The 25,039-nt window shown below is 52.7% G+C and overlaps 1 protein-coding gene across 6 annotated transcripts in view; it reads left to right on the forward strand.

Moving 5' to 3' along the window:
- Window positions 1–25,039, forward strand: part of CDH22 (cadherin 22) — a 77,467-nt gene that overhangs the window by 14,180 nt on the left and 38,248 nt on the right. For all 6 annotated transcript variants that reach the window (XM_065691442.1, XM_065691441.1, XM_065691444.1 and 3 more), the window contains exons 2-4: window positions 9,954–10,869; window positions 15,518–15,812; window positions 24,786–24,905. In XM_065691442.1, the coding sequence (XP_065547514.1) occupies window positions 10,645–10,869; window positions 15,518–15,812; window positions 24,786–24,905 (640 nt within the window). In that variant the 5' untranslated portion in view covers window positions 9,954–10,644. The remainder of the gene's footprint in view (window positions 1–9,953; window positions 10,870–15,517; window positions 15,813–24,785; window positions 24,906–25,039) is intronic.

Raw genomic sequence — 25,039 nt, forward strand, 5'->3', positions numbered from 1 at the left:
GGAGTTTGTGCTGGGGTGTTCTCTGTGTGCCAGTGTCTGTGTCCAGCTGTGCTGGCGGCTGTGCCCTGCACTGCCAGATTCCCAGGCTTCAGCACTGCAGTGAGTGAGTGCAGAGGGGTGAGGAGGCTGGTGCCTGCTGGTGCTTTGTTGTTGCTCAGGCGTCAGGCTTCTGCCTCTGGAGCTGACTGGGGATCCATAAGGCCAGGGGGGCTTCCCCTCTGAGGAGCAGGAGGGAAGCACCTTCTGCTACTGCTCCTCTGAAACTGTGCTGGGTGTTGCATGCGTAACTGCAGCAAGCAGGAATGGGAATGTCCGAAGAGCAGGAGGGACTGGTGTGGGACTACCAGAACTGGTGTGCAAGGGATGCGCCATGCAGGCGCTTGCAGTCCCTGTGCTGAGTAGCAGGAAGGGACCTGGTGTGCTCAGGGGCCTGGAGGGTGACTTTTGGAAAGGTGAAAGCACAAAGAGCACAGCAGGGCAGTGGCTGCTGTTTCTGGGGTCCGTCAGGCAGTTCCTAGGCTCTGGTTCTGGGCAGCAATCCTCTCTGGGGCTGGGGCTTCTGCCATCAGTCTGACTTGCCTCCTTGGCACGCAGCTTTCACCTGCTGAGCTGGAGCAGGAGTTTGTCCTGGAGGCTGATTGCTCTGCCTGATGACTCGGAACCTCCCAGGAGCTGTGGCCAGCCAGCTCCTTGTGTGCACATAGGTGCAGATGTGCTGGCTTTGCTGGTGCAGCTTCCCTGCCCCATGGGGGAAGCTGCGCTCCAGCCTGCACATGTTGTGTGCAGAGCAGCTTTGTGCTCTCCGTTCCTTCTTGCCTTGGAGGTGGTTTCTCCCAGGCCTGCGCAGAGAGCATCATGTATGTATTCAGGGCCACAGGAAGATCCTTTGCTTCCACCCCCTCTCCGAGATTGTTTCTAAAGGCAAATTAAAAGTATTGTATTCACGTAGACAAGGCATGAAAATTCTGTATTTGGAAAAGAATTGCTGCAGAGCGAGACCGTTATGGCTGTAAAACTTCTTCCCTAAGGCAGACTCTGAGATTTTCCTTGCAATTAAAATTTCTTTGAAACTTGGACCAAAGATGATTTGGAGGAAAAAAATCTCCTGAACTTTGAAAATACTCTTTTCCAAACAATGTTTGTGTGAGAGCTTTAACAAATACTGTTCCTCCCAGTGTGTCTGATAGCAGCAAGTGACGGAACATGAGAAATCCAAAGGTTGCGAATAGCTCCTCCTCTGACAGTTGCTGCACTCTCTTAGAATTTCTCATGGCAGCATCAAAGACGACAATAATTAGAATCCCAGCCTGGTTTGGGTTGAAGGGACCTTAAAGCTCCTCCAGCTCCAACCCCTGCCACGGGCAGGGACCCCTTCCACTGGAGCAGCTTGCTCCAAGCCCCTGTGTCCAACCTGGCCTTGAGCACTGCCAGGGATGGGGCAGCCACAGCTCCTCTGGGCACCCTGTGCCAGCGCCTCAGCACCCTCACAGGGAAGAGCTTCTGCCTAAGAGCTCAGCTCAGTCTCCCCTGGGGCAGGTTCAAGCCATTCCCCTTGGCCTGTCCCTACAGGCCCTTGTCCCAAGCCCCTCTCCAGGTTCCCTGCAGCCCCTTTAGGCACTGGAGCTGCTCTCAGGTCTCCCCTTCAGGAGCCTTCTCTTGTCCAGGCTGCCCCAGCCCAGCTCTCTCAGCCTGGCTCCAGAGCAGAGCTGCTCCAGCCCTCGCAGCATCTCCGTGGCCTCCTCTGGACTCGCTCCATCAGCTTCATATCCATCTTATGCTGGGGCCCCATAGCTGGATGCAGGACTGTGGGGCGGAGTCTCAAGAGCTGATGGCGTTAAATTTAAAATAACTTAAAGAGAAGAGAGATGTTTAGTCATTCAGTCCTGAGCATTTTGTAAGTAGAAATTCGTCTGGAAAAAACTGACTTACTTGGACTGTGTGCAAGTGATCTGGGGAAAAAAAAAAAAAAGCAGAGGAAGAAGACCCCTACCAGGAGAATAATTCCAATGAAACAGAAAGAGGAAACCCAGAGATTTACTTCAAGAACAAGCATGACTAAACTTTTACTAAGTATAATGGGCTTTCTGCTCTGTTGTCAACACTGAGGCTAGGGTGACATTAGCGAGAAAACTTGATTTTATCATTATTTTCCTGTGTGCTCTGTATCAGGGCTGAAGACTTGCTGAAAGGCAGATTGCTATCAGGTATTTTTTTGCACAGTCTGGACCTCCACTTGGGGTATGTTCATCCAGTAACACAGGCCTTTCACTGCATAAGTAAAAGTAATTTAAGTATCCTCTGTCAAAAGCCTTTAAGTTTTGAATCCCTTGGCCACTTCTCTCCAGTATTTGTACACTCTGTGGTGCTGTGTCAGAACTGGATGGTCTTAAGGTGATTCAGAGAAAACTCCAGGACCTCGCCAACAAAGTTTTAAGTTGACAAGCAGGTATTCTTTATTGCGGCGCTGGGAGACACGGGGGATAGCTCCTCCAAGCGTGTCCCTCCCAGGCATCAACCAGGCTGTGATTATATTGTCCTTAAACATACCTATTCATTAGATTACATACATTACATCATACTTCTTAGAGAATGCCCTCTGTACACATACAAAAATGTGGTAGCGGGCTTTCGGACCCCCAGTGGTTATTTCCTCAGTGCTTTGTTTTAGGGTCACTGTCATATCAGTAACCACCAGGTGGTTCTGGCAAAGCTTATTTTAGTAATTTCGTTTTCTCTATTCTTGCTAGCAAAGCCTGACGTTCTTGAGGTTACTTATTTACAGCCCTATTCTTCAATCAACCCCATTCTTCAAAGGTCATTTCCAACAACAGCCATTCTAAGGTTCTGTGTGCTATCCAGATCTGTAGCCATCTCTCGCTTGATTGTGAGAGGTTATGGAAATATGCTGAGATTGTGGAAGGGACACTGAACTAGAGTGTCCTTCTAGAGAACGTGGTTCAGCAGATTGATGCTTGGGGTGTTCCAGAGTTTGCACTGGTGAAACCATGTCTAGCTTGCAGCTGCTTTCTGTGGCACCACGGTGTTCTGACACGTTGTCCGGCTTTGTTTTGTCTGAATGTTGAACCTTAAATGCTACATCACCAGTGGGATCTGCTAATGGGAACTTGTAGTGAATTTGGTCTGAATGGGAACTTGTAGTGCAGTGGCTATGACCATAATCTGTCTTGATGTGGGTGAGTGTCACATCCCACACCTTTGCTCTCACCAGTGCTGATGTCCTTTACAGAACCAGCAATGCATGTTAATGTATTCCCTCCGAAGACAATTGTGGCTGTGGGTACTGCAGTGGTGTAGAGGCAGCTGGAGCAGCAGCTAGGTTGTGGTGTTGGCCCCTAGTGATTTAAATCTGCAGATCCCTCCCTGTAGGGCTGAAGGCTGAATGCCCTGACTACTGTGTTGTCCAGCCCAAAGAGGTAATTGTAAAATGCCTCTTGAATGCACAGTTTCTATGAAGGAACTGTGGAAAGCCAGGGGGATATAGGTGGGTGCTTGGCCATGGTGCAGTGGTCCAGGGTTTGTGTGGTACTGAGGTGTGTTGACAAGCATGTGGGCTTGTTGGACGCTTGCATGCAATACACTTGCCATGTGTCTGGAGTTGATAGCATCTTATGTCTGGCAAGATTGTCTCCTCCCTCATCTTTGGATTTTGGGGAAAAGTTCATAAAAGAAAAAAGTGTCTTTGTCTCGGCTTGCTTACAATATCCAGTACAGAAAGTGAGCTCCAGAGAGCCTGGGTTCATGTCTTAGCCTTAGGACTGAGATTATGAACCATCTTAAAGCTTTGCAGCAGCCTTGCCATGCTTGTATTACCTCCATACAACATATACTAGAAGTATGCTCTAGACAGCCTGTTCCTTTTCCCAGGAAGGGGAGCGTTAAGTGGATTTTAATTCTGTTTATCAGGAGGAGATGTGGTTACACACCACATGCTGCACTGTCAGCAGCACGAGAGAATTGCTGTTGAAGTAATTGCAGGCTTTTTGTTGCCCTGTCTCCCAGCCAGGTCTGCCTAAGGCTGGGCTGTTGGCTGCGAGGGAGGTGGGCTCCTTGTGATGCAGACTGAGCTGGTGCTGTGTGGCTCCAGAGCTGCTGTTGTGCTTGTTGTGGCTTTGTCTGTTCCTGTGCGGCTGACACAAGCTGGCACATGTGGACGGTGCTGGGCCTGGTGCTCACCCTCTGGTTGCTGCATGAAGGCACACTGGGGTCATGAGGTGCTGGGCAGAGAATGGAGGGCCTGGTTGGTGCTGGAGGTCTGCCCTGCAGTTTGGAGAGTCTCCAGATGGACTTGCCTTGTCTGGGGAAGGAGCTGGTGTGAGGTGGTGCTACTCCTGCCACTCCATCAGTGAGGTCTGGCCGCTGGCTGGGGGGATCTAGCAGAAGCTTTTGACCCTCAGACTCCTGTCTTGGGTTGTCTCCAAAGATGCTGTAGTCCCGCTTATTTGAAGCAGCCCTGCAAGCCACTGACAAGGCTGTGTCTGTGCTCTTGTGTATATCTCCAATCTGCCTCTTGCATCTCCCTGTGCTCATCTCTCCACCTTCCCTGTACAGTAGCTGTATTTGGTATTTATTCTGGAGCTTTGCCTTCCCAAAGATAGCACAAGCAGTGCTTTCCTCCTCAGCAGCTTTTGTAGCATCCTGGTGGCCATTCTGAACAAATGGAGCAGTCCCAAGGCTGGTGCAGGCAGCTCATGCAACTCTGGAGGTTGTGAGGAGCCGAGGCGGTGCATCCAGGCCTGTGCTAGCTCAGGTAGCAAGCTGGGGTAGAGGAGGGAGGGCTCTCCTATTCCGTTGCATTTTTTGTAGCTGATGGGGAACTCTCTATGTTCTATTGCTTATCTCAGAGGAACAGTACTGCTGTGGCAGTCTCTCTGATAGAGCTAGAGGCACAGGGAGCACTGCCTCCTGCTGGGATCAAGCCTCCTTGGGCTCCAGGGCTGCTACTGCCCTGGCTCTGGGACTGTAGCTCTCTTGGGCAATTGTGTGGTTTAGAGGTGTGGGACTGCGATGTATTGGGCAGTGCTTTGTGTGCTGTTGCTTCCTGTGTCTTCCCCTCCCCTCTTGCCTGCTTCTCCCTGCATCAGCCTGCATTTGTAAAATGAAATAAATATTGACACGGATGGGATGCTATTCAATTTGTCCTGATCACTGGGCTGCAGTGAGTTCTGACAGAGCACAGTGTAAAACATAAGCTCAGGATGTAATTTCTACTGTCAACATGATGTACAGTATGGCTGTGCCAAATACACACCGACAAACTGCACAAGCTCGTGTAGGGAGGGAAGCGGGGAGTTGTGCTGATAATTGGGAAGCAGGATGACAGCAGCAGGAGAGGCAGTGTTGGGCTGAACATGGGTGGTGTGGGGCTGGTGCTCTATTGCCTGGCACTGTGAATGCTGGGCTTGCTGCCGTTGGGTGTCTGTGTGCAGTGCCCCCGCAGATGTGTGCTGCTGCCTGCTTTAGATGCTGTGCTGTGGCTCTGGATGCAACTGCAGCTCCCACTAGTTATTTATGGCTCCGCTGCTCACATGTAGCAGAGAGAAGTGGCATTTCCAGCTGCGGGTGAAAGGTCTTCAATAACTTAGGCAAATAAATGTTGTGTGAGTCTTGATTCCTGTGCACGGGATTTCTGTGGCTCTTTGCAGCCCTGGGGTACTTTGAATCCTATTGCTGCAAAGACACAAGCAGGACTTGGGGCTCTTGGGTCTGCTGTGCCTGGAAGAGTTCTGTCGTGTGACAGCCAGAAAGAAAGATGTGCACACTGAGAAGAGACATGACACTGACCCTTGCTCTGGCCCAGAGCTGTGACCGAAGACAGGCTGAGAATTTATGGGTGGAGAAGAATTTGGTTTGTGTCAGAGCCTTGCCCCAGATGTGTCCCTGGGTCATTGTTTCTAGGTAGCTCTAGGCACGAAGGGAGTGCACTCTGGGTGCGCTGGAGCTCGCAATAGGTTGTGCAATGGGCTGTGCAGTCTGGTACCTGGCTGTCTCAGAGGCAAACTGGGTACACCACCCCCATTGCTGCCCATAGGAAGAGCATGAAAAGAGCTGAGAGTGGCTGAGCTTTGGAATCACAAGACAGACACCAGCAAACCACGTTAGTTCAGACGAAGCAGCAAGATGAGAAATGTGCTAAATGTAATAAACACAAGGTTGTGGTTCCCACAGCAACGCAGCCCAGCCCGTGCGTGCTCAGCAGAACCCTCCTCGCATGGCAGCGGCTGCTCCGTGGAGTGCTCGGATGCAGCAGGGCTGAGCAAGTTGCCTTGGGAACTGTGGGCCAGGCTGTGCCCAGCCAGGGAGCAGCAGCTCTGCTGCAGCTGTGCTCACCCACTGCCTCATCTTTTGCCCTGGCTTCCTCTTCTCCGCCTGGCGTTAGTGTGTGTATTTAAATTGGTACTTTGGGCTCATTGATACTGTTTAGGATTTAGCTACTTGCTTTTATGTGCAAGTAGCAAGTTAACTCCAGCAAGGCTGCAGGAAAAGGCAGAGTGAATGACTAGGATGCCAATGCAGTGTGTGGCTGGGGTAGGTGGGCTGTGGCAGGCATCGGTGGCTTGCAGCTGCCACTCAGGTGTGGAATGGTGCGATGAGGTGGCTCTGACAGCATTCAAGAGCCGGTACTGGTGCTGTCTGCAGGCTCTGTGCCCTGAGCACTGCAGTGGGACTGGCAGGGCAAAGTGCTGCCTTCTTGCCAGCCCAGCCGTGGCTCTTGGATGCTGATGCTGCTGGTGTGGTGCCTGGATTTGCACCATTGGGCTGGCTTGCTTTTGGTTTCCCTGTGTATTCAGGAGGTATTCAGTGGCTGCAGAACTGCTCCCTTGTCAGGCTTCTGGGAGGGCTTTATAAACCAGCATGGAGTAGCCTGGATGGCAAAGAGAGGGTGTCAGGGTGGGAGAATTCAGCAACTGGTGAGTGCCTCTCCCCAAGGCTCTGCTTACATAGTAGTCATTGAGAACATGTGCAAATGGACTATTTAAGTTCTCTTTCTGGTGATCACATTTACCAAGTACAACTCATTTGGACTCTGACTTCAGACACATCTGGGGGCATTGCCTGAGAAAGTGCTGCTAAGTAGCAAAGGCAGATATGCTGGATATGGTGTTCTTGCCACACTTAGTCTTTGCCCTGGGTGCTGGCCTGAAGCTTTTGCTCTAGCTTGGCTTGTGCTGTTTGGCTTATTGACATCTCTCAGTGTCTGGGGAACTTTCTCCAAAATAGCTACAAATTTCCTAGATGTGAGAAATGGGAGAGATGCTGTTTGCAGCAATGGTATGCTGTATCTTAGAATCATAGAATAGTTACGGTTGGAAAGGACCCATCTAGTTCCAATTCCCCTGCCATGGGCAGGGACACCTCACGCTAAACCATGGCACCCAAGGCTCTGTCCAACCTGGTCTTGAACACCCCCAGGGATGGAGCATTCACAGCTTCCTCAGGCAACCCATTCCAGTGCCTCACCACCCTCACAGTAAAGAATTTCTTCCTTAGATCCAATCTAAACTTTCCCTGTTTAAGTTTTAACCCATTACCCCTTGTCCTATCACTACAGTCCCTAATGAAGAGTCCCGCCCCAGCATCCCTATAGGCCCCTTCAGACACTGGAAGACTGCTCTGAGGTCTCCACGCAGCCTTCTCTTCTCCAGGCTGAACAGCCCCAACTTTCTCAGCCTGTCTTCATACGGGAGGTGCTCCAGTCCCTGATCATCCTTGTGGCCTCCTCTGGACTTGTTCCAACAGTTCCATGTCCTTTTTATGTTGAGGACACCAGAACTGCACACAATGCTCCAGGTGAGGTCTCATGAGAGCAGAGTAGAGGGGCAGGATCACCTCCTTTGACCTGCTGGTCACGCTCCTTTTGATGCAGCCCAGGATACGGTTGGTTTCTGGGCTGTGAGCTGAAGCTGAAGCCAGCTCATGTTCATTTTCTCATCGACCAACACCCCCAAGTCCTTCTGCTTGGGATGCCCTGAATCTCTTCTCTGCCCAACCTGTAGCTGTGCCTGGGATTGCTCCGACCCATGTGTAGGACCTTGCACTTGGCATGGTTGAACTTCATAAGTTTGGCATCAGCCCACCTCACAAGTGTGTCAAGGTCCCTCTGGATGGCATCCCTTCCCTCCAGCATATCAACCGAATCTTGTTATATGTATTTCTATATATCCATGTAGGCTTCATAAATAGGTTTGTATGTGTCCTGTTATTGTCAGTATCTCTTGCTCTGAAGCCAGCTGTGGGTGAGCAGCCTCAGCTCCATTGCTCCAGGGCAGGGACCTTCATATCTATGTTTGATCGATGAAGGCTGCAGTTGCTTTATCCTGTGAGACTTCTAACAGCAAGATGGAAAGACTCAGTCCATCACTCATCAACAGGCCACCTTGCTCCCCTAGCTATAGTCTCCAATGGGAAATGTCTGATGATGGGCATTCTCACCAGGTTGGCAAGACTGACCCTTCAGGAGCAGTGGCAGGAATGGCTTCTGCATGGGGAGGCCTGACTGCAAGAGGAAGTCGTGCCGTTGCCAACTACCTCCTATGGCTGGTGTAGAGATGTCTTAATAGCAAACAGTCTGGGAGGGAAGAGGGGTGGGGAGGAATGTTGGTGCTTCTGTACTATTGATTGCCAAGATAAAAATATACTGGGGACCCTGTGCTCACTGGAGCATGAAGTGCACAGGGATTGCACATGCTACAGCTGATGCACACGTGTGTGGAATCAGCATGTGTAACTGGAGGGCATGTGTACACCCACGTAAGGCACAAAACAGAAAAGAGTGCCAGTGTGTATGAGTGCTATTAGTTGTGCATGGAGTAGAACATGAGTGTTAGCCTTGTGTCTGAATAGATTTGTGCACACTGCGTGACACACTACTTGTGAAAAGGCAGTGTGGAATGATACCTGGCATTAATGCCTCATGTTTCTCAGCGTTTGTTCAGACAGGCAGATGCAGAGATGTCAGTGTAGCTCACTGGATGCTTCGGGAAACTGCCCTGCAGTCACACCAGGGGAATGGCAAGTGCAAGGAAGAGCTGGGGAAATACTTACAAGCTGCCCCACCTCTAAAGTGCTGAGGTTGTTCAGAATTATGGAGAGGGCTGTGTGCAATAGAATCCAGTTCGCCTTCTATGGGGAGTAGATGGGTATCTACTCCAGGAGCATCCCCTTTCCATTCATCCTCTTCCACATCCTATTTAGAGTAACAAATGTTGAAGAGATCAGCTCTGCAAACCAGTGAAGATGTTTCATGCGTAGTTCTGGCTGTGACTGGTGTCGCTGAGCTCTGGTGGAAGCTCAAGCTTTTGGTTCAGGGAGAGATGGATGCTGCATACCCATCCCCATGTCCTGGTCAGGCCTCTTCTCCCCAGGTGCTCACTGAATGCAACCTAACCTTGGCCACAGGTCTCATGTCTTTATCCTTAGTGCCTTGTGGGTGGCTTGAAGCTTACTTCACAGCCCTTTCTTACACTGTTAAAGTCAGCCAGGTGGTGAGACAGTATTTCCCACTGTCAGGTGCTGCCATCCCCAGCATGAGGGACTGGTGTGGTCTGGCCCTGTGCAGGCAGCAGCAGCTTTGCTGTGCCAGGGTCCTGCCCACACATCTCCCACCAGTGCGAGCAGTGGTGACCTGCTCTGGCAGCAGACTCCGCTCCCGTCCTCAACCAGGGCAGCATGGTAAGGAGGTACCTGTGACGGCAACTCCTTGGTCTTGGAGCTCTTCTGGAGCAAGCAAACATCCATAGTGCTGAAGAACGTGCCGCAGTTCTGTGCAGTTCTGCCCTCCTTTCCGGGGTATCTGCTCTAATGGAGGCTGGGCTCTGTGGTGGGGCACCTGGGGCAGGGGAGGGTGGCACACAGTGACCAAGGCTGCAGGCAGCAGCATGGTGGGGCATGGAGACCCACTCTCACACCAGCACTGACACCTTGGTCTTTTCCAGGCTCCTGGGGATGCTGACGGCTACCCTGCACCTCCCTGTGTGAGCCAGCAGATGATGGAAGTGACCGGCATCAGCTGGGCAAAGGACCCTTCGCAAGGTGCTGGAATATCATCTCTTGAAAGATGGGAGTTACAAATGGGCTTGTGAACTGCTCATGTGACATAGGCACCTCTGCTGCCAGAACCCTCACGCAGTAGCCCAGGGCCACCAAAGAACAGGCAGACACTGGCCACAGCAGCTCATCCCGGTAACTCCTCTGAGGAACCGTGCATGGAGAAGCTTCTCTTCCCTTCCCTTCCTGTGGATGCCTGCTGTGGGTACCCGTACCCCTGCCAGCCAGCAGTGCGTGACCCTGTTCCCCAACTAGGAACGGAGCTGCACTGCTCTGTCCCTGGGGACAAATGCCAGCCGCCAGGCTCGTCTCTGGAGCCCCAGGAGCAGCTGGCAAGGCACCAGCACTGACTGCCCCTGTGCTAGCAGCAGGCTGTCTGGGACGTGTGTTGTCACAGAAGTGACTCCAGCCTGCTGGGACAGAAGTGTTCCAGCTGCAGAACATGGTGTGCAACAAGGATGGGAATGTTCTGCATTGACCAGGGAGCCTTCTGCTGCTAGTGTGGGCTTTCCTCCTCTTCCCTAAAGGATGCCAGTTTCCTGTCCAAAAGCTACTGCTCACGCAGCTTCCTAAAGTGCAATGGCGAACGGTCTGCAGGAATTCTTGTGGACCATGCTGCTGCTGTTCTGCGCCATCCAGGAGCTGGGAGCCTGGGCCATGCACACTTCTGTTGAGGGCCCTGGCCTCGGGCAGCAGGAAGACCCCGCGCTGCTGGCCAGCGGGCGAGTGAAGCGTGGCTGGGTCTGGAATCAGTTCTTTGTGGTGGAGGAGTACACGGGCACGGAGCCGCTCTATGTGGGGAAGGTAAGGTAACCCGATGTCTCCACGGGGCTGACCAAGCCAGCAGCAGCACAGAGTGTGCCAACAGCATGGTCGAACCTGGCAGGGAAAGAGGGTCTGCATCAAGGTTGCTTGTGGGGGCCCAGTTAGAGAAGTACTTCCTGGACTGGGATGGCAGGAGCCTGGTCCCTTCTGGGGTGGTGAAGCTGATGTGCTCCCAGAGACTTGAGGGCAGGAGCACACCAAAGTTCACAGCTATGTTCTTGCAGTCATGTGTTGGGTTCCCTTGGTGTTTGGGGTGGGTGCAAGAAAGGGGTGCAGCTCTGGGTGTTGTGGGGGTGCAATGTGGAAGGCTCAGCCACATCTCTGGGAAGATCTCCTGTTCTGGAGCAGATGTTCAGACCAGGCTGGCATCTGCTCATGTGCTCACGCTAGTCCCTGCCATGTCTTGGGAGCCAGTACTGTTGTAGCACCAAGAGCTTTCCTGATACAGTAGTTGCTGCCTTAAGTGCAACCCTGACTTCCTGAAGATGGTCCATCCCTTGCCCTAGTCCTTTCAACGTGTGGATAATATGCTGCTGGGTTTTGTTGGGTGGCCTCCCTGTGTGGCTCCCTCCTGGTCCTGGAAGGACTGTGCTGTGCTGGACCTGCAAGCTACAGCATACGTTTCCTCGCTAGTTCTCTCTGCAAGCTGGGGCTGGCAAAGGAGATGTTCTCTCTCTTTAAAGCATGGAAATCCTGCTCTTACCTATGGCCAGAGCAAGATTGTCATAGGATTTGTGTATCTCTGGCTGGCCTGCACAGTGTGGTGTAGAAGGTGCTTGGTGTGGGGGTGCAGGGCTTGGAGGGACCCTGAGGGTCAGCACTTGATAGAACTTTCTTAGGTTTTGCAGTAGCTCTGCCCATCAGGCCTGTGCTGTGGGTGCTGCTGGGTGCTGGCCAGGAGCTGCACTGCGTTACTCTGCTGCTCCCAGGACCATGTCCTTGCTGGGCTTTGCGCAGGCATTTGCATCCACAAACATCCAGGGAGAGGCAGTGGGAGGTTTCGGGCTTGTGGCAACCAGTGCATCCTGCTCTGCCGTGAGAAGATGTGATGCAGTTGCTGGAGCACACTGGTCTTCCCTGTGCTGGAGCAGTCCCAAGCTCCCTCTGGCTGTCTCCCTTCTCTGCAAGCAGGTTGCTGTTGGTGCTGTCCTGGCTCTTGCCAGTGCTTGTGTGTCCTGCAGAGAGGAGTGCTGGCAAACCTGGGGCTGCTGGCAGGTAGCGGTGCCTTCTGGGCAGGGCTGGGTCTGAGCTCGCTGCTTCCCCGATGTGTGACGTGTGCCGGGGGAGGCTGGCCCTGGGCCTGTGCTCCCGGTGTCCTGGGGCTGAAGGAGCATTTTGCCTCAGGGTTCCAGAGCTTTGGCCCTTTCTGAGAGCTGTGGAGAAGCTGTTCTGTGGCTCCCGTGTGTTGGGATGATGTTGTTTGTACACGGATGAAGGTAGCGCTGGCTGTTGGGACCAGAGGAGCACGCTGCAAGCCAGGTAGAGCTGCTGCTGGAGGCGCATGGGCTCTCTCCAAAGGAAATGCCCAGGAGTTCATGCAATAGCGATGTCTGATGGCCTTGGCTGTCTGGTCATCAGTCTGGAGGAGGCTTGAAAATGGGCTTTATGGCTAGGGGCCAGCTGGGATTTCAGCGGTGATTTGTGTCCATTTCAGCAGATGCTTGAGAGCTGCACTCCTCTGCCACCACACTTGATGCAGTTACAGCTAATTCACAGCTCCCCTGGGAAGTGACTGGAAGCATCAGGCCCTGTCAAACTCCAGAGGTAGCCTAGCAACCACCTCGGCTCCAAAATGAACCCAGGCACCTGCAACTAACCCATTTTACAGCCCCCTTCCACACCATTCACTGCATCACCCACCCTGCTCAGGATAAAGGGCCAGCCTTTGCCAAAATCCACTCCCTGTGAGTTGCTCCCAGGGGCAGCTCCTGGGTCAGGCTTTCCTCTGGAGAAGGTGGGGCGGCCGCCTGGAGCTGCCAGCCCTCATGGCACAGCCGGTGGGCCCCGGAGCCTTCCTGCACCGCGGACCCAGGTCTCCCTGTGGTGTAGCTGGGGCTCGCCCTCCATCAGCACCTCCGGCACACTTCCGTGTGCTTTCTGAAGGGCCGATACCGTTTCTGTAAAATCTGGGTTCTGCAGCTAATCCTTCTGAACTGTAATTTCCCCCGAGGCTGCTGCCAGTTTGATGTGGATTTCTTTGGGTTTTTTAAATAGAATTATGGGGTCACCACTAGTTACAAACTTGTGCTTGTGGACAGATCTATTTTAGATAGAGGAGAGGATTAAAGGGAAAAAAGCAGATTTAATTAAGTTGCTAATATTTAAAGAAAATTGATGAACTAGGGCTTTAGGAGTTGGAGCAAACAGAGTGTGCCTTTATTACGGGCTAGTTTTTATTTGATTTTCTTTCTCTTCCAGCCTCAGAGTAATTTTTGATTTGTGTATCTGTGCTTTCTGTTTAATTGTTTTTAATAAGGAATGTGCACCTCTGCTCACATTTAATTTTGATTTAATTATTAGTATGTAATTAATGGCTTTGTAAAATTCCTCCTTGAAGCCTTCTAGGACAAGGAAGCGCTTTTCCTGTTTAACAAACTAAGCAGATCAGCGTTTTGTCCGCCTTCTGGGCAAGCCGGCTGCTGCGGACACTTGTCCTTGGCCAGAGGAGCTGAGCTGCAGGCAGGGAATTCCCTCCACTCCCGGGCGCAGCGTGCCAGGGTAGAGCTGGGGGAAGGTGCAGAGGGTCTGCCTCGTGCAGTTGGGGTCTCCAGGCCTGCATGGGAGCATGCTGCTCCCTTACCTGCCTGCTGTAGTGGCAAGAGCACCCCTGGATGTGGTGGTCTGGGCGTGTGGCATCTCCCCTCAGATGCCTGCAGCCTGTTATCCAGCCCTCCCCCATTAGTTGTTGTTCAGCCAAGCAGCACAGATTTAGCTCTTTTAATCTTCCCTTGTAAATCAATCTCTACAGCCCCTTGAGCCCAGGATCCATTTTTCTTCCTAGCATTCCAGTTTGCAGGCATCCGGTGTCTGCTCCAAGCAGTTAGTGATGAGCAAACATGTAAAGAGGATGTGCTGAGAGCTCAGTGTGGTTCTAAGAAGAGGTGCTGGGTGGTTTATCTCTGGCCTAATTATTAATCATGAGCCTGGTGTTCAGCAGGAAGATGCAGATTTCTGTTACCTGTGCTGTGCAGACCAGGTGCGTGGTTTTGTGCTGATCCCTGGCACAGTGATGAACACTAAGGAGAGGATGATGAAGTGGAGGGGCAGCAGGCGCCCCAGCAGCCGGGGAGGAGGGCTGAGCTCAGCCCCGTGAGCTACCCGAGTGAAGGTCTCCTTTCCAGGCAGATGTTTCAACATGGGCAGTAATATGTGAATGTTCTGCAAAATGCAGTGAATTGTCTAACGCGTAGGCTCCTCATGAAATAAATATATAAACTGTATCTAACAAGACAAATATAATGAAGGCATCATAAAAAAGAGGCAGCTCTGGTATAAATTCTTGCTGGTAGAGCTGTATGTCTGAAAGGTGGATTATAGAACTGCAGTTTTGAAGATTGAATGGCCCATAAACATTTTCATATTTCATTAGCCGATTAATGGACAGGTTTTTTGGGACACACACACACGACTGCTCATTTTAAGCAGAAATTGTAGGAAGCAAATGAAAGCAGCTGATGAAACCTTCCCAGGGTCCTGTCCTGTTACGGATTGTCCCAATTAATGTCCATGCTGCTCTCTGTCATGATGCATTCTGCCTGTCCTGTTACTGTTAATAGATTTCTCATAAGTGGCTGGATTGTAACAACCTCATAACTCAGTTTAATGCCACCAATAAAATTATCTCTGGACGTGTGGCCTGGATTTCACTCAGCTTCTGGTCCATGAGGAGCCGTTTACCCTTTCTTTTCCTGATTTCAAACACTGTCTTAATTAGAAAATGAAGTGGAGATTGGCTACAAAAGCATCTTCCACAGGGTCTGTTTTTCATCCTGAACATGGGCCTGATTTGCCACATTCTCCTGCAGTCTTTGCTTGGGTGGGGTTGTGATGGGTTTGCTTGTGATAGGTTGACTCCCCTCTTGCCTTGCCAAATAAACCCAATACACATGTTCAGCTGAGCTCTCAAGCAGGGAGACTTGTCAGCACCAACTGCTCTGAAAGCAGAGAGCGGCTGTGGTGGGGCAGAGCGGGCAGGTAGGAACAGATGCCGGTGGAGAGCTGCCTCTATACCTTGGTCTGCTTTGTGCAGCCTGGGAGAGATGATCCCACACTGGGGTCTGGAGTCCTTGCCCACAGGGAAGCTTCTTTTTTTGGGGTGCTATTGAGTTGTCTTTACCTCTACCATTATCTCTGAACCTCATAGTGGTGGGTTTGTCCCTTGGTTTGTGGTGTGGGTGGGTACTGGCAGGATTTGTGATCTGCCAGGTGTATGGGTGGCATAGGTAGGACTGAAGTCCCAATTTATTGAGCCTTCTTCCATGCCCAGGCATCAGTTGGTGGTGTTCTGTGCCTCTCCCTGGTGACAGACATCACACAGGCACCATGGGCTCCACATCATGCAGTCTTGGCCACAGGGGCACAAGCATGGCCCCAGCCTGCTCCTACCCTCTCCCTCTTTCCCTGACAGATCCACTCAGACTCGGATGAGGGGGACGGCTCCATCAAGTACACTATCTCCGGCGAGGGTGCAGGGACTATCTTCCTCATCGATGAGATCACAGGTGACATCCATGCCACCGAGCGCCTGGACCGGGAGCAGAAAACCTTCTACACGCTGCGGGCTCAGGCCCGTGACCGGCAGACGGACCAGCTACTGGAGCCCGAGTCAGAGTTCATCATCAAGGTGCAGGACATCAACGACAGCGAGCCGCGCTTCCTGGAGGGGCCCTACATCGGCAGCGTGGCTGAGCTGTCCCCCATCGGTAGGTCTCCTGGCTGGGAGGAGGGAGGCTGTGGAACCTGTGTGCTGCTCCTGTCAAACCTTAACCCTGCTGCACCCTGCAAAACAGCCTCCAAATCCCAGGGATTCCAGCTGAGACCAGAGCGAGGGAGCCAGGAGGGAAAAATAAATAAGGTGGCTTAAGGAAAACAAGGGAATAAATCCTCTGAGCTGATTGCCAGCCTGAGGCTGAGCGCTCAGTCTCAGCCCTAAGCTGTGCCCTGGGGATGGGCCATGGCAGAGCCAGCTGCCCACTGGGCATTCACCCTGGTTTTGCACAGCCCCCTCACTCCCAAACACGGGAGGGGAGGGGACAGGGACCAGCTGAGCCCTTGCATGCCTGTGGTGCAGATCACCTGGAGTGGTGTTTCTCCCTCTCAGGTAACCTGTGCCCCAGCCCCTCCTCAGGCCCATCCTCTGTGTGCTGCTGTGCTGCTGTCCAGAGCTCAGCCATCCCCTTGTGCATCCCCATGCAGCACTGCCAAGCCCCTCTCACCTGGCCCTCTTGCCTTCCTCTGAGGGCTCAGGAGTTGTTGGCTGAGGCTGGGGAGTTCATGTCCCTGTAACAGAAGTGTGGCTTCCACACATTACTGTCCCCTTGCCTGCATCCTCTTGCCACCAGCATCTTTAAGTCCATTGGTGATCAGCCTTGCTGAACTGCTGAGGGGCCAGGCTGGAACATGTGCCATGAGGCTGTACAAGTCCATTCCCCCATGCATGGCAGAGTGGGCCAGTGAGCTCTGCACTCACCTCAGTGTCAGGAAGGGTACAGGGTGATGTATGAACTGCAGCATTGCTGGCCTTGCTCTCTGTGCTGGCCTGGCGCTGGGTTCCTGTGCTGCTGAGCACAGCTCAAGTGCATGGAGACTGGCTGGGCTGCTGAGCTGCCAAGAATGTCACACCATTCCCCATCCACATCAGACAATCTGTTATCCCCCATTGACTGGCCGGAGCATGTGTCAGCACTCGCTGCAGGCAGGGAACTATAAATCACTGTTCTCCAAAGGCTGCATGGAGGTAGGAGACAGCTTGCAAAAGGCTGACTGACATCAAAGATAAGGCAGGTCTCCAGGACTGTCAGCAAGGGATGAGTCAGCGAGGGGAGCGTGGCAGTGCCAGGGAGCCGAGGGGGGAAGACAGGGAGCACCCTGGTGGGGCTGGGGCAGCATGGCTGAGCTGCATGAGGGGCTCTGCTGTCGGGGGAACCTGCTGAGTCCTGCTGCGCTTGGGCGGGCAGGCCTAGCTGAGCAGGCATCCTGGGAGCAGAGTGCAGGGGATGCTCAGTCTGTGCTGCTTCAGGATGGAGCTCTGCCTCTCCATGGTCTGGTGCATGGCCTCCAGCAGGTTACAGACATGCAGAAACTGCCCACAGCAGAGGAGCTGCCACTGCCTGGACTTCAGTTGACAGATGGAGAACAATCTCTCCTGAGGTATCCCGAGCATTCTTTCCTCTTCCGTTTACCTGCATAATCCTTTCCCGAGTCAGAGTGACCTCTTGAACTACAGCCATGTGCTCCTGGAGAAATGAAAGACAGCATGTGGGCAGCAAAGCGGGAGGCATCCTGTTCCCAAAGGGAAGAAAGAAACTAGATTAATCTATTTTGCTTGAACAACATTTAAGAAGGAAGGAATTCTCAACTCTGAGTATTAGACAAGGATTCCAGTTCTTTGAAAATCACAAACAATTATGGAGCTGCCTGATCAGACTGATGTGAACAAGACGTATCAAAGGAGACAGTTTCTATGCAAAGTTGGAGATCAGAGGGAAAGAGAAACACGGTTTCACAACATGAAAGGAGGTGATTCCTGCAAATTAAAATACTTGGAAATTAAAAGTAAAGAGAAGTGCTGTGAGCAGTGTGGGCTGTGCTACCAAGCAGCATGCTCAGACAGGGGAGCTGGAGCCATGAGCCTGTTCTGCTTTCCAGGCTGATGTCTGTTTGCCTGTGGCAAGTTTGGAGGTTCCTATAGCCTGGCCACCCCAGGGAGCATAAGGGCTCCTCTGTAGCAGCTCAGCCCTGGAGATGGCCCATCCAACAGCGCAGGGAGAGCTTCACGCATCATCTCATGGTGCTGCCGTGTGGTCCCCTGCAGTACGAATGCAGAGCCTGGAGGGTACCCACATGCTCGTGCTGCAAGTCCCCAGCTTCCTCTCAGTTCTCCCTTGGCTTGGCAATCATTTGCCCAGGAGCAGGTAGCACAAATGACAGAATGGAGGCATTCTGCAAAAGCATAAATAAGGAAGCTTGGGAAGAGTGAACAGGGAGCATGCCTTGCTGACTGTGGATGGAGGTGACCTTCTGTACCGGCCAAGGAAGGCTGGGCAGCTCGGGCAGAGCTTGGATTGGTTATTAGTGCATTAACATCAAGGTCAAAGCCTGGGGACCTGCTGGTGAACTTGCCTATTCTCTGCGCCATTTGAGTACAGATGTTTTCCTGATCTTTGCCGCGGAAGTGGCTACAACAGGCCCACACCAGTGGCCAGGACTACTGCCTGGCTTGGAATTTGTTTGCAGGGAGCTGTTCGTTCCCTGTATCTGCTGCTCTGACAGCCTTTGCTCGGTGGCCAGGCCTGAAAAGTGGAGTGGCCTCCTCCTTCCTCATCCTGTGCTCCTGCCATCCCAAACCTCACAGGGTTTGTGCTTTGGGTTGCCCAAGTGGGTGGTTTTCCTTCTAACTCGTGGCAGCTATCAGCCACAGCTCTCCATTCCCTGCCAAAAGCATAGTCCCAGCTCCCAGAGCTAGTGCCTTCCTGGGGCATAAGGAGGAATAGAACAAATACAGTCAGATCCGCTCTGTGACAGCAGGAGCAGATCAAAGGACATTATTTGCATAATGAAGGAGTACTAATTGGGAGGGAAAGTCAACTGATTTCCTAGTGTCTAAGAGGGAATAATAGGTGAGAGAACCACACAAACTCTCACCAAGTAGCTGGGAGTGCCTTGCAGCACACCTGCCCCTTGCTCTGCGCTGGGGCCAGGGCAGCATGTTTGGCAGGGACAGCGTATGTGCTGCTTGAGACTATTAAAGTAGGTCAGGGCGGACTAAAGGCCTCTTTGTACCAAGATCTTGTCTTGACAGTGGCCCAAGTGGATGCTTACAGAGGAGGAGGAGGAACACACAGCATCTGTGATGCTCCTCTTAATACTTTCCCAGCCAGCAACCAGTTTCAGCTAGGGTATTTCTTCAGCTGTGGGTGGTTTCCGTGGGTTTAGCCGGCTTCAGTGTCTGTCTTCCATGAATCCATCCAGACTCACTGTAAACCTCTGCAAAGAGCAAGGAAAAGGCATCAAATGCTGCCCTTGGGGTGCACAGGAGGCAGGTTTGACCTGAGGCTGCAGGGAGGCAGCGGGGTCTCTGTGCTCAGCCTCCCACACGAAGCACTGGAGCCACACACAGGAATGAGCCCAAATCCAGCACACAGTGCCTCCTGCGAGACATCACTGGTGGTTTCACAGAGTGCTGTTGTAGCCCAGAGCTCGCTTCTGGACTGTGTGGGGCGCATGGAGAACCCGGAGTGAGGCACGTGCTAGGAAATGTGCATCCTTTCACCAGAACATCACTCCTCCCTTGGGGCATTGTGCTCTCCTTATTTCTTTGTGTAACACCAAGTCCAGATTAGAGACGATTTGGCTGTACAGACAGAAACTTGGGGTCAAGCCCTGGCTCTAGCACAAAGCTGGCTGAATGCAGAAGTGATTATTGTGAAGAGAAATTGTTTAATCTCCACACTGCAGCCAGGATGCTTGCAGGCACCTGAGCTTTTTTCTTTCCCTGATAGACAGTGCTTGGAACTCTTGTGTGCATCCGGGAGCTGCTGGGGCAGGAGGAAGCTGGAGCTGGGGCTTGCTCTGCCTCTTGGTCCTCAGTGTCCTCTCCCGCAGTGCACTTGGTCATGGGTTTGTTCCCCAAGACACCACGTTTACCTGCTTGGTGCCAGGGCTGGGGTCCATTGAGCAATGGGTTTCTCTGGCCTGACACCCCAAAGGATATTTCCATAGTTGTATGTTTTAGCAATTCCACCACAGCCAGGTTAGCTCTCTCAAGCTTGTCCTGTGGGGCTTGAGGGCTCTGCAGTATCTCCCCTGGGTCTGATTTGGCTTTCTACCAAGTCAGGATGTTCCTGAGGCTGCAAGAAACTCACTTCTGCTCCAGTAATTTCTAAGCTGCCCTGGTTTATTTTGTTCCCTGATATCCTGTTGCCTTGTTTCTGGGGTGCATCAGCCGCTGCCTGTCCTGGAGCAAGACAGAAGCTGTGAACTGCATTGTTTATAGAATCTCAGCTGCCTCCAGCCCCCACAGAAACCAGGTTTCCTGAGGCCTGAGTGCTGCACCCGGGCATCAGTCCAGTGTGTGTGGCTTTGCATGACAAAGCGCTCCTCTCAGGGTGCTTTTTGTTCTGCAGGGCTGAAATGACCGTGTGCTGTCCTGGAGCTCGCTGGGTCTGCGTGGAAAGGGGTTCTCTAAGCATGCACAGAGTTGTCCTTTGGGCTGTGTCTGAGCTGGAGGTGCAGGCTGTAGCCCTGCAGCTTTCTGGGGAGCAACTGGAGGATCCTGCCCGCACCAGGGAAGGGGTGAAGGTCTTTGGTGAGGAGGGGTGGTCAAATTTAGCAAGTGTTGGCTTTTCCTGCTACCTGCGTGTCTCTTTGTAGGCTTGGAGTGCTTCTGTCCCTGGGGAAGTGATGGATTCCATCCACTTGCTTGTGGATTCAGTGCAGGGCCTCTTTATACTCTTGGATGTGCCATCTATCAGCATTTAGCTAAATGTGCTTGGAGCAAGTGACGCAGCAAGTGGTCTGCAGCCATCAGCCTCCTGTGTGCAGGTGAATGGCTGAAACTGCTGCAAAGGCTCTGGATCCTGCAGAGAAGGTGGTGATGGACACTAGAACAGGTCTGCATTAGTATTCAAAGGGGCTCTGCCCCCGTACATCCAAGCCAAGGCACTTGGTGCTGAGCCGCTGCCTGCGGGACTGGCCTGGGACTGAGCTGTGGCAAACGGCTCCTCAACCCCGGCAGCTCCCGGGGCAGTGCCGGGCACCTCTGGAGCTGGCTGCTGAGCCCCTCTGCACTGCCACCAGCTCCCTGCTGCGCGGCCGGTGGCTCCCACACCCAGCCTGGCTGGCACCCCGTGCTCTGCAGCCCCAGGGCCGAGAGGGAGGCTTGCTCTGGAGGTGAGGGTCTTGCCCCCCTTTTCCTCTGGGAGAAACCGGTTTGATCTGTTGTGTCAGATCTCACCCTTTGCAGCAGGAGAGTGAGAGATGAACTCTGACTTGTTAATCTTTATGCAAAATTGATGGTTTCCTCTGGTTCTGTGGGGGGAGCTGGCCAGGGGAGGAGCTGAGGTCCGTCTCATTTTACATGTCTAATTAATCTCTCTGGATATGAGTTCAGGATTTCTGGTTATGAGAGGTGGGTTATGCGGTACATGATGGATGTTTAGGTTTTATTTGTCATATCTTTTACGGCTAAGATACATGCCAGAGAACTAAATGAAAGTCGTACATGCTGTACTTGCTGTGGGCAGTGCTATGCTTAGAGTAGGGGTGGGAGCCAGTATTCCTAGGCTTGTCTCCACAGGAAGGAGGGGATCAGGATAAACTGGAATTCAAGACCTTTGTTCTTCACATTGAAAGGGAGGGGGAGGGAGGAAGGGGTGGAAAAGGTATAAATGTGGGTTAAGAGAGGATGCTGGAAAGTTGGACTCCTAGATTCCTGATACACTATAGCTGACATTCAGCAGGCTGCATTGCATCTTAACAGACTAGAAGTTAAGGCACAAGGTGGGGTTAATGGTAACTAGCTGCTGTTGTTACTCATCTGCTAATGAGATGCTGTGAGAGCAGGTAGGGATGGGCAGAGCCTTCATCAACGTCAGGGCTGCTGGCTTCAGCTGGAGGGCGTTTTCCTGTGATCCTGCTGCCTCCAGATGAAGGTGCCTTGCTGCATGCTCTTCATGCTGCGTGGTTTCCCCTTGCACTAGAGTGGAAAGCGCTGGCCTCAGACATGGTGCTCATGCCTGGGACCTGGAGCCTGGATCTGCTGCCCCACAGCCCTGTTGCTCCAGTGCTTGGGAGTGCCCAGCAGCCAGAGGCAACCCCATTGGTCTCCAGCCTTCTGTGGAAAACTGAGATCACAACCTACCTGGCTTGTCAAGGGCATGGCTTAAAACAACTAAACCTCACCTCTGGGTGGGCAGGGATCCTGTCTCCCGTTGGATTCTGCACTGCTGGAGTTTGCAGTGTTCAGGGCGTTACTGGAACACAAGGAGGATAGCTGTTTGACGGATGGGTTAGTAGGGGAATGATGCAATTGGGTGAATTCATCTGGGGAGAAGCAGTGTGAGATGCAGAGCCTGCTGTAAACTTTCAGTGATCCTCTCCTTAATGATCACTGGGCTGGTACCTGTGGGGTGACAGCACTGAGATGGCTGGAATAGAGGTTTGTGGCATAGTCCTTGGAGCACCTGCTCTTGTCTGCATCCATGAGTCCTGATGCAGGTTATTCTGTGTACAGGGCAAGTGCAGCTGAAGAACTCTGATGGGCTCATGTACGTGTGGGTGAGTCTGGATCTCTTAACTCTTGCCTCTGAGGTGCCAAGGCAAAAGAGAGTGGTTCTTGGAGCATGGGGTGTTTGTGCAAGGTTCTGCCTGTGGTGACAATGGGTGCAGGAGCTGCTGTGGGCACTGGGCAGGGACTCCAGGTGGTTGCTGCCAGGCTGGGTGCAGCAGGAGCCCTCCCTGTTGCTTTGTTTGTGCTTTTTGTGATTCTCAGACTTTGGCACCCCCAGTGTCCGCAGCAGGGCTTCTCCGCTACAGCAGGGAGAGGGTTGCTCGGAGACTCTGCTGATCACTTCCTTCTCCACTTCCTGATCAAAAGCTTCCCAAAGGAACATGCCATGAGGGGCTGTGCAGTGGAGTTGCTGGTGTGGGGCTGATTTGCCTTGGCTCATGCTTGCTGAAGGAGTTGTGTGATGGCAGGCAGGAGAGGAGGAGGCGGGACAGACCCTTTCGAGGAAATGCAGCAAAAGAATTCCTTTAGCAGTTGTTGGCAAGACGGGGAGCTAGTGTAGCTGTGGTGTAATCTGGATGTGCCTGGCAGGGATGCACCGTAACTTCACTGGAGACAGCAAAGCATAAATAAGTTGACTCAAACTAGCTTGTTGCTGAAGACCGATGAGGGGGATTCTCATGTTATCAGCAGAGCTGCAGCTCTGAGAAGATGAGAGAGAGGCCAGGGAGAGTGTAAAGCAACCATGGTAACTGCTTGTTTCCTTCAGTGAGCATCCTTTCCAGGAGATCAGAAGCAAATGGGCTGGGGGCAGCGTGTACATCCCAGCTGCTTGCATCTGCACCGCTATTTCCACTGGCTTGTCTCCTGCCTGAGTCCAGGCTGGGCCAGTGCAGAAGCACCCAGGCTGCCTGCACGCCCTGAACTTGTGGTCTCCTGACAGAGGAAGACAAAGGCCCAGGACTGGGGCTCCTCATCCTCCATTTGCATGGTTCCAGCTCCATTTCTGCCCACAGGGACTGCTTCTTTGTGTGTACCTCTGGTGTTTGGGGTCTAGACGCAGATCCAGACAACTAGTAGTACACCTTGCTCTGGGTTATTCATATCATGGGTCTAGCAAAGATCAGCCTGTGAGATTGTAGCATATGGATGGATGCACTGAAGAACAGGTGATTTTGTGGTCCAGAGTGTGGTACCTCTGAGCTTCAGCTGGTTGCACAGCAGCCTTAGGAGGTGTGTGAGGCAGAGCAGAGCTGCTGGATGAAGCAGTGTGAGCTGTGAAATGCTCTCTCCTGGCCCCTGCAGTTTGGGCTGGTCTTGTGCCCTGGAGGCATCTCTGAAGCAAAACCTTCCTTTTGACTGTAACCACTGCTGGGGGATCTTGTCCATTACAAATTACCAGCTTCCCTGCTGGCCTTGTCAGCTCCTGGTCCTGGCAGTATCTTGCAGCAGGGAGTTTCCCAGTTGGTTTCATCTTTCCTATGAGCAGCTCCGGGCTCTTCCCATCCTGCATGTCGTCCCAGCAAAGAGGTAACTGGTGCCAGCACTTGACCTGTAGGGTGGGGATGCTCTGAGGCTGGTGCTAGAGGCTGAACTGGGTAGCCTGTCACAGGTCTTCAGTCACACAATCTCTTTTCTCAGAGGTGTGTGTAGGTAGGATTAGGCTTCCCCTCCTTCCTTGCTTCTGCTGTCTCTGTAGATCTCAGCCCCTTTGCTCCTGGCTCCGTTCTCATGTCCTGGGTCCTGCTTTTGCCAGATTGAACATGATGTCAAATTAAAGCCATCACAGGGACAGTTGGAGTGAAGCACCCAGTTTAATGAGGCAGCATTGAAAATCAATAACTTAATTGCAGACATTCGATGGACTTTTATCCAATTTGTAGTACTCCTGCCCTGCTACGTGTAGAGCATGAGGACATGGTGCTGTGTCTGGCTCTGGGCAAGTGAAAGCCTTTCCTTTCCCATGGCTGTCGTCCCTTTGCAGATGTGTCTGCTGCAGAGATGTGGTGCTGCAGTGTGGATCAGGCCCTGTCAGCTGGAGGTGACAGTGTCACTCAGTACTGGCAGGAAAAGGGCAGCTGTGGTGGTAACATCTCGTCCCCAGCTCCTTCCTATGTGGTCCAGCAGAAGTCTGCTGGGAGAAAAGCTGCTGACTGCTCAGACCAGTGATCCCCTTGAGAGCAGGTCCTGCTTAGACAGCAGCCCCTGCTCCCTCCTGCCACTCTGCAGGACAAAAGGTGCATTTGCAGCAGTGTCTGCAGTCCTGGCTCTGGGGCTTTTGCAGGGAAGCAATGCTGCTTTTGCACTCAGCTGGTCTCGTTTCCATCAGCATATGTGAGTGATCAGTGCTGGCTCCTGCCCAGCCATTCTGCCAGCCCCTGGCCTGGAGGTTCGTGTTGCATTTCTCTCCTCCTCCCTGACATTGTTTTCCTCCTTGTCCCTGCTGCAGGCACCTCCGTGATGCAGGTGATGGCATCTGATGCTGATGACCCCACATACGGGAGCAGTGCCCGGGTAGTCTACAGTGTGTTGGAGGGTGAGCAGCACTTTACTGTGGACAGTAAAACAGGTGAGCAGCAGCACCCAGCTCAGGGCACCAGACTGCAGCCACGTGCCTTGCGTGTGATGCACGTGGCAATGTGCCAGCCACTGGTGCTGGGGTACTCATGGCACAGGCATTACTGGGTGTTAAGAGCAAGCTAC

This window comes from Lathamus discolor, chromosome 11 (genome assembly GCF_037157495.1).
Source record: "Lathamus discolor isolate bLatDis1 chromosome 11, bLatDis1.hap1, whole genome shotgun sequence".
In the NCBI taxonomy this organism is placed as follows: Eukaryota; Metazoa; Chordata; class Aves; order Psittaciformes; family Psittacidae; genus Lathamus; species Lathamus discolor.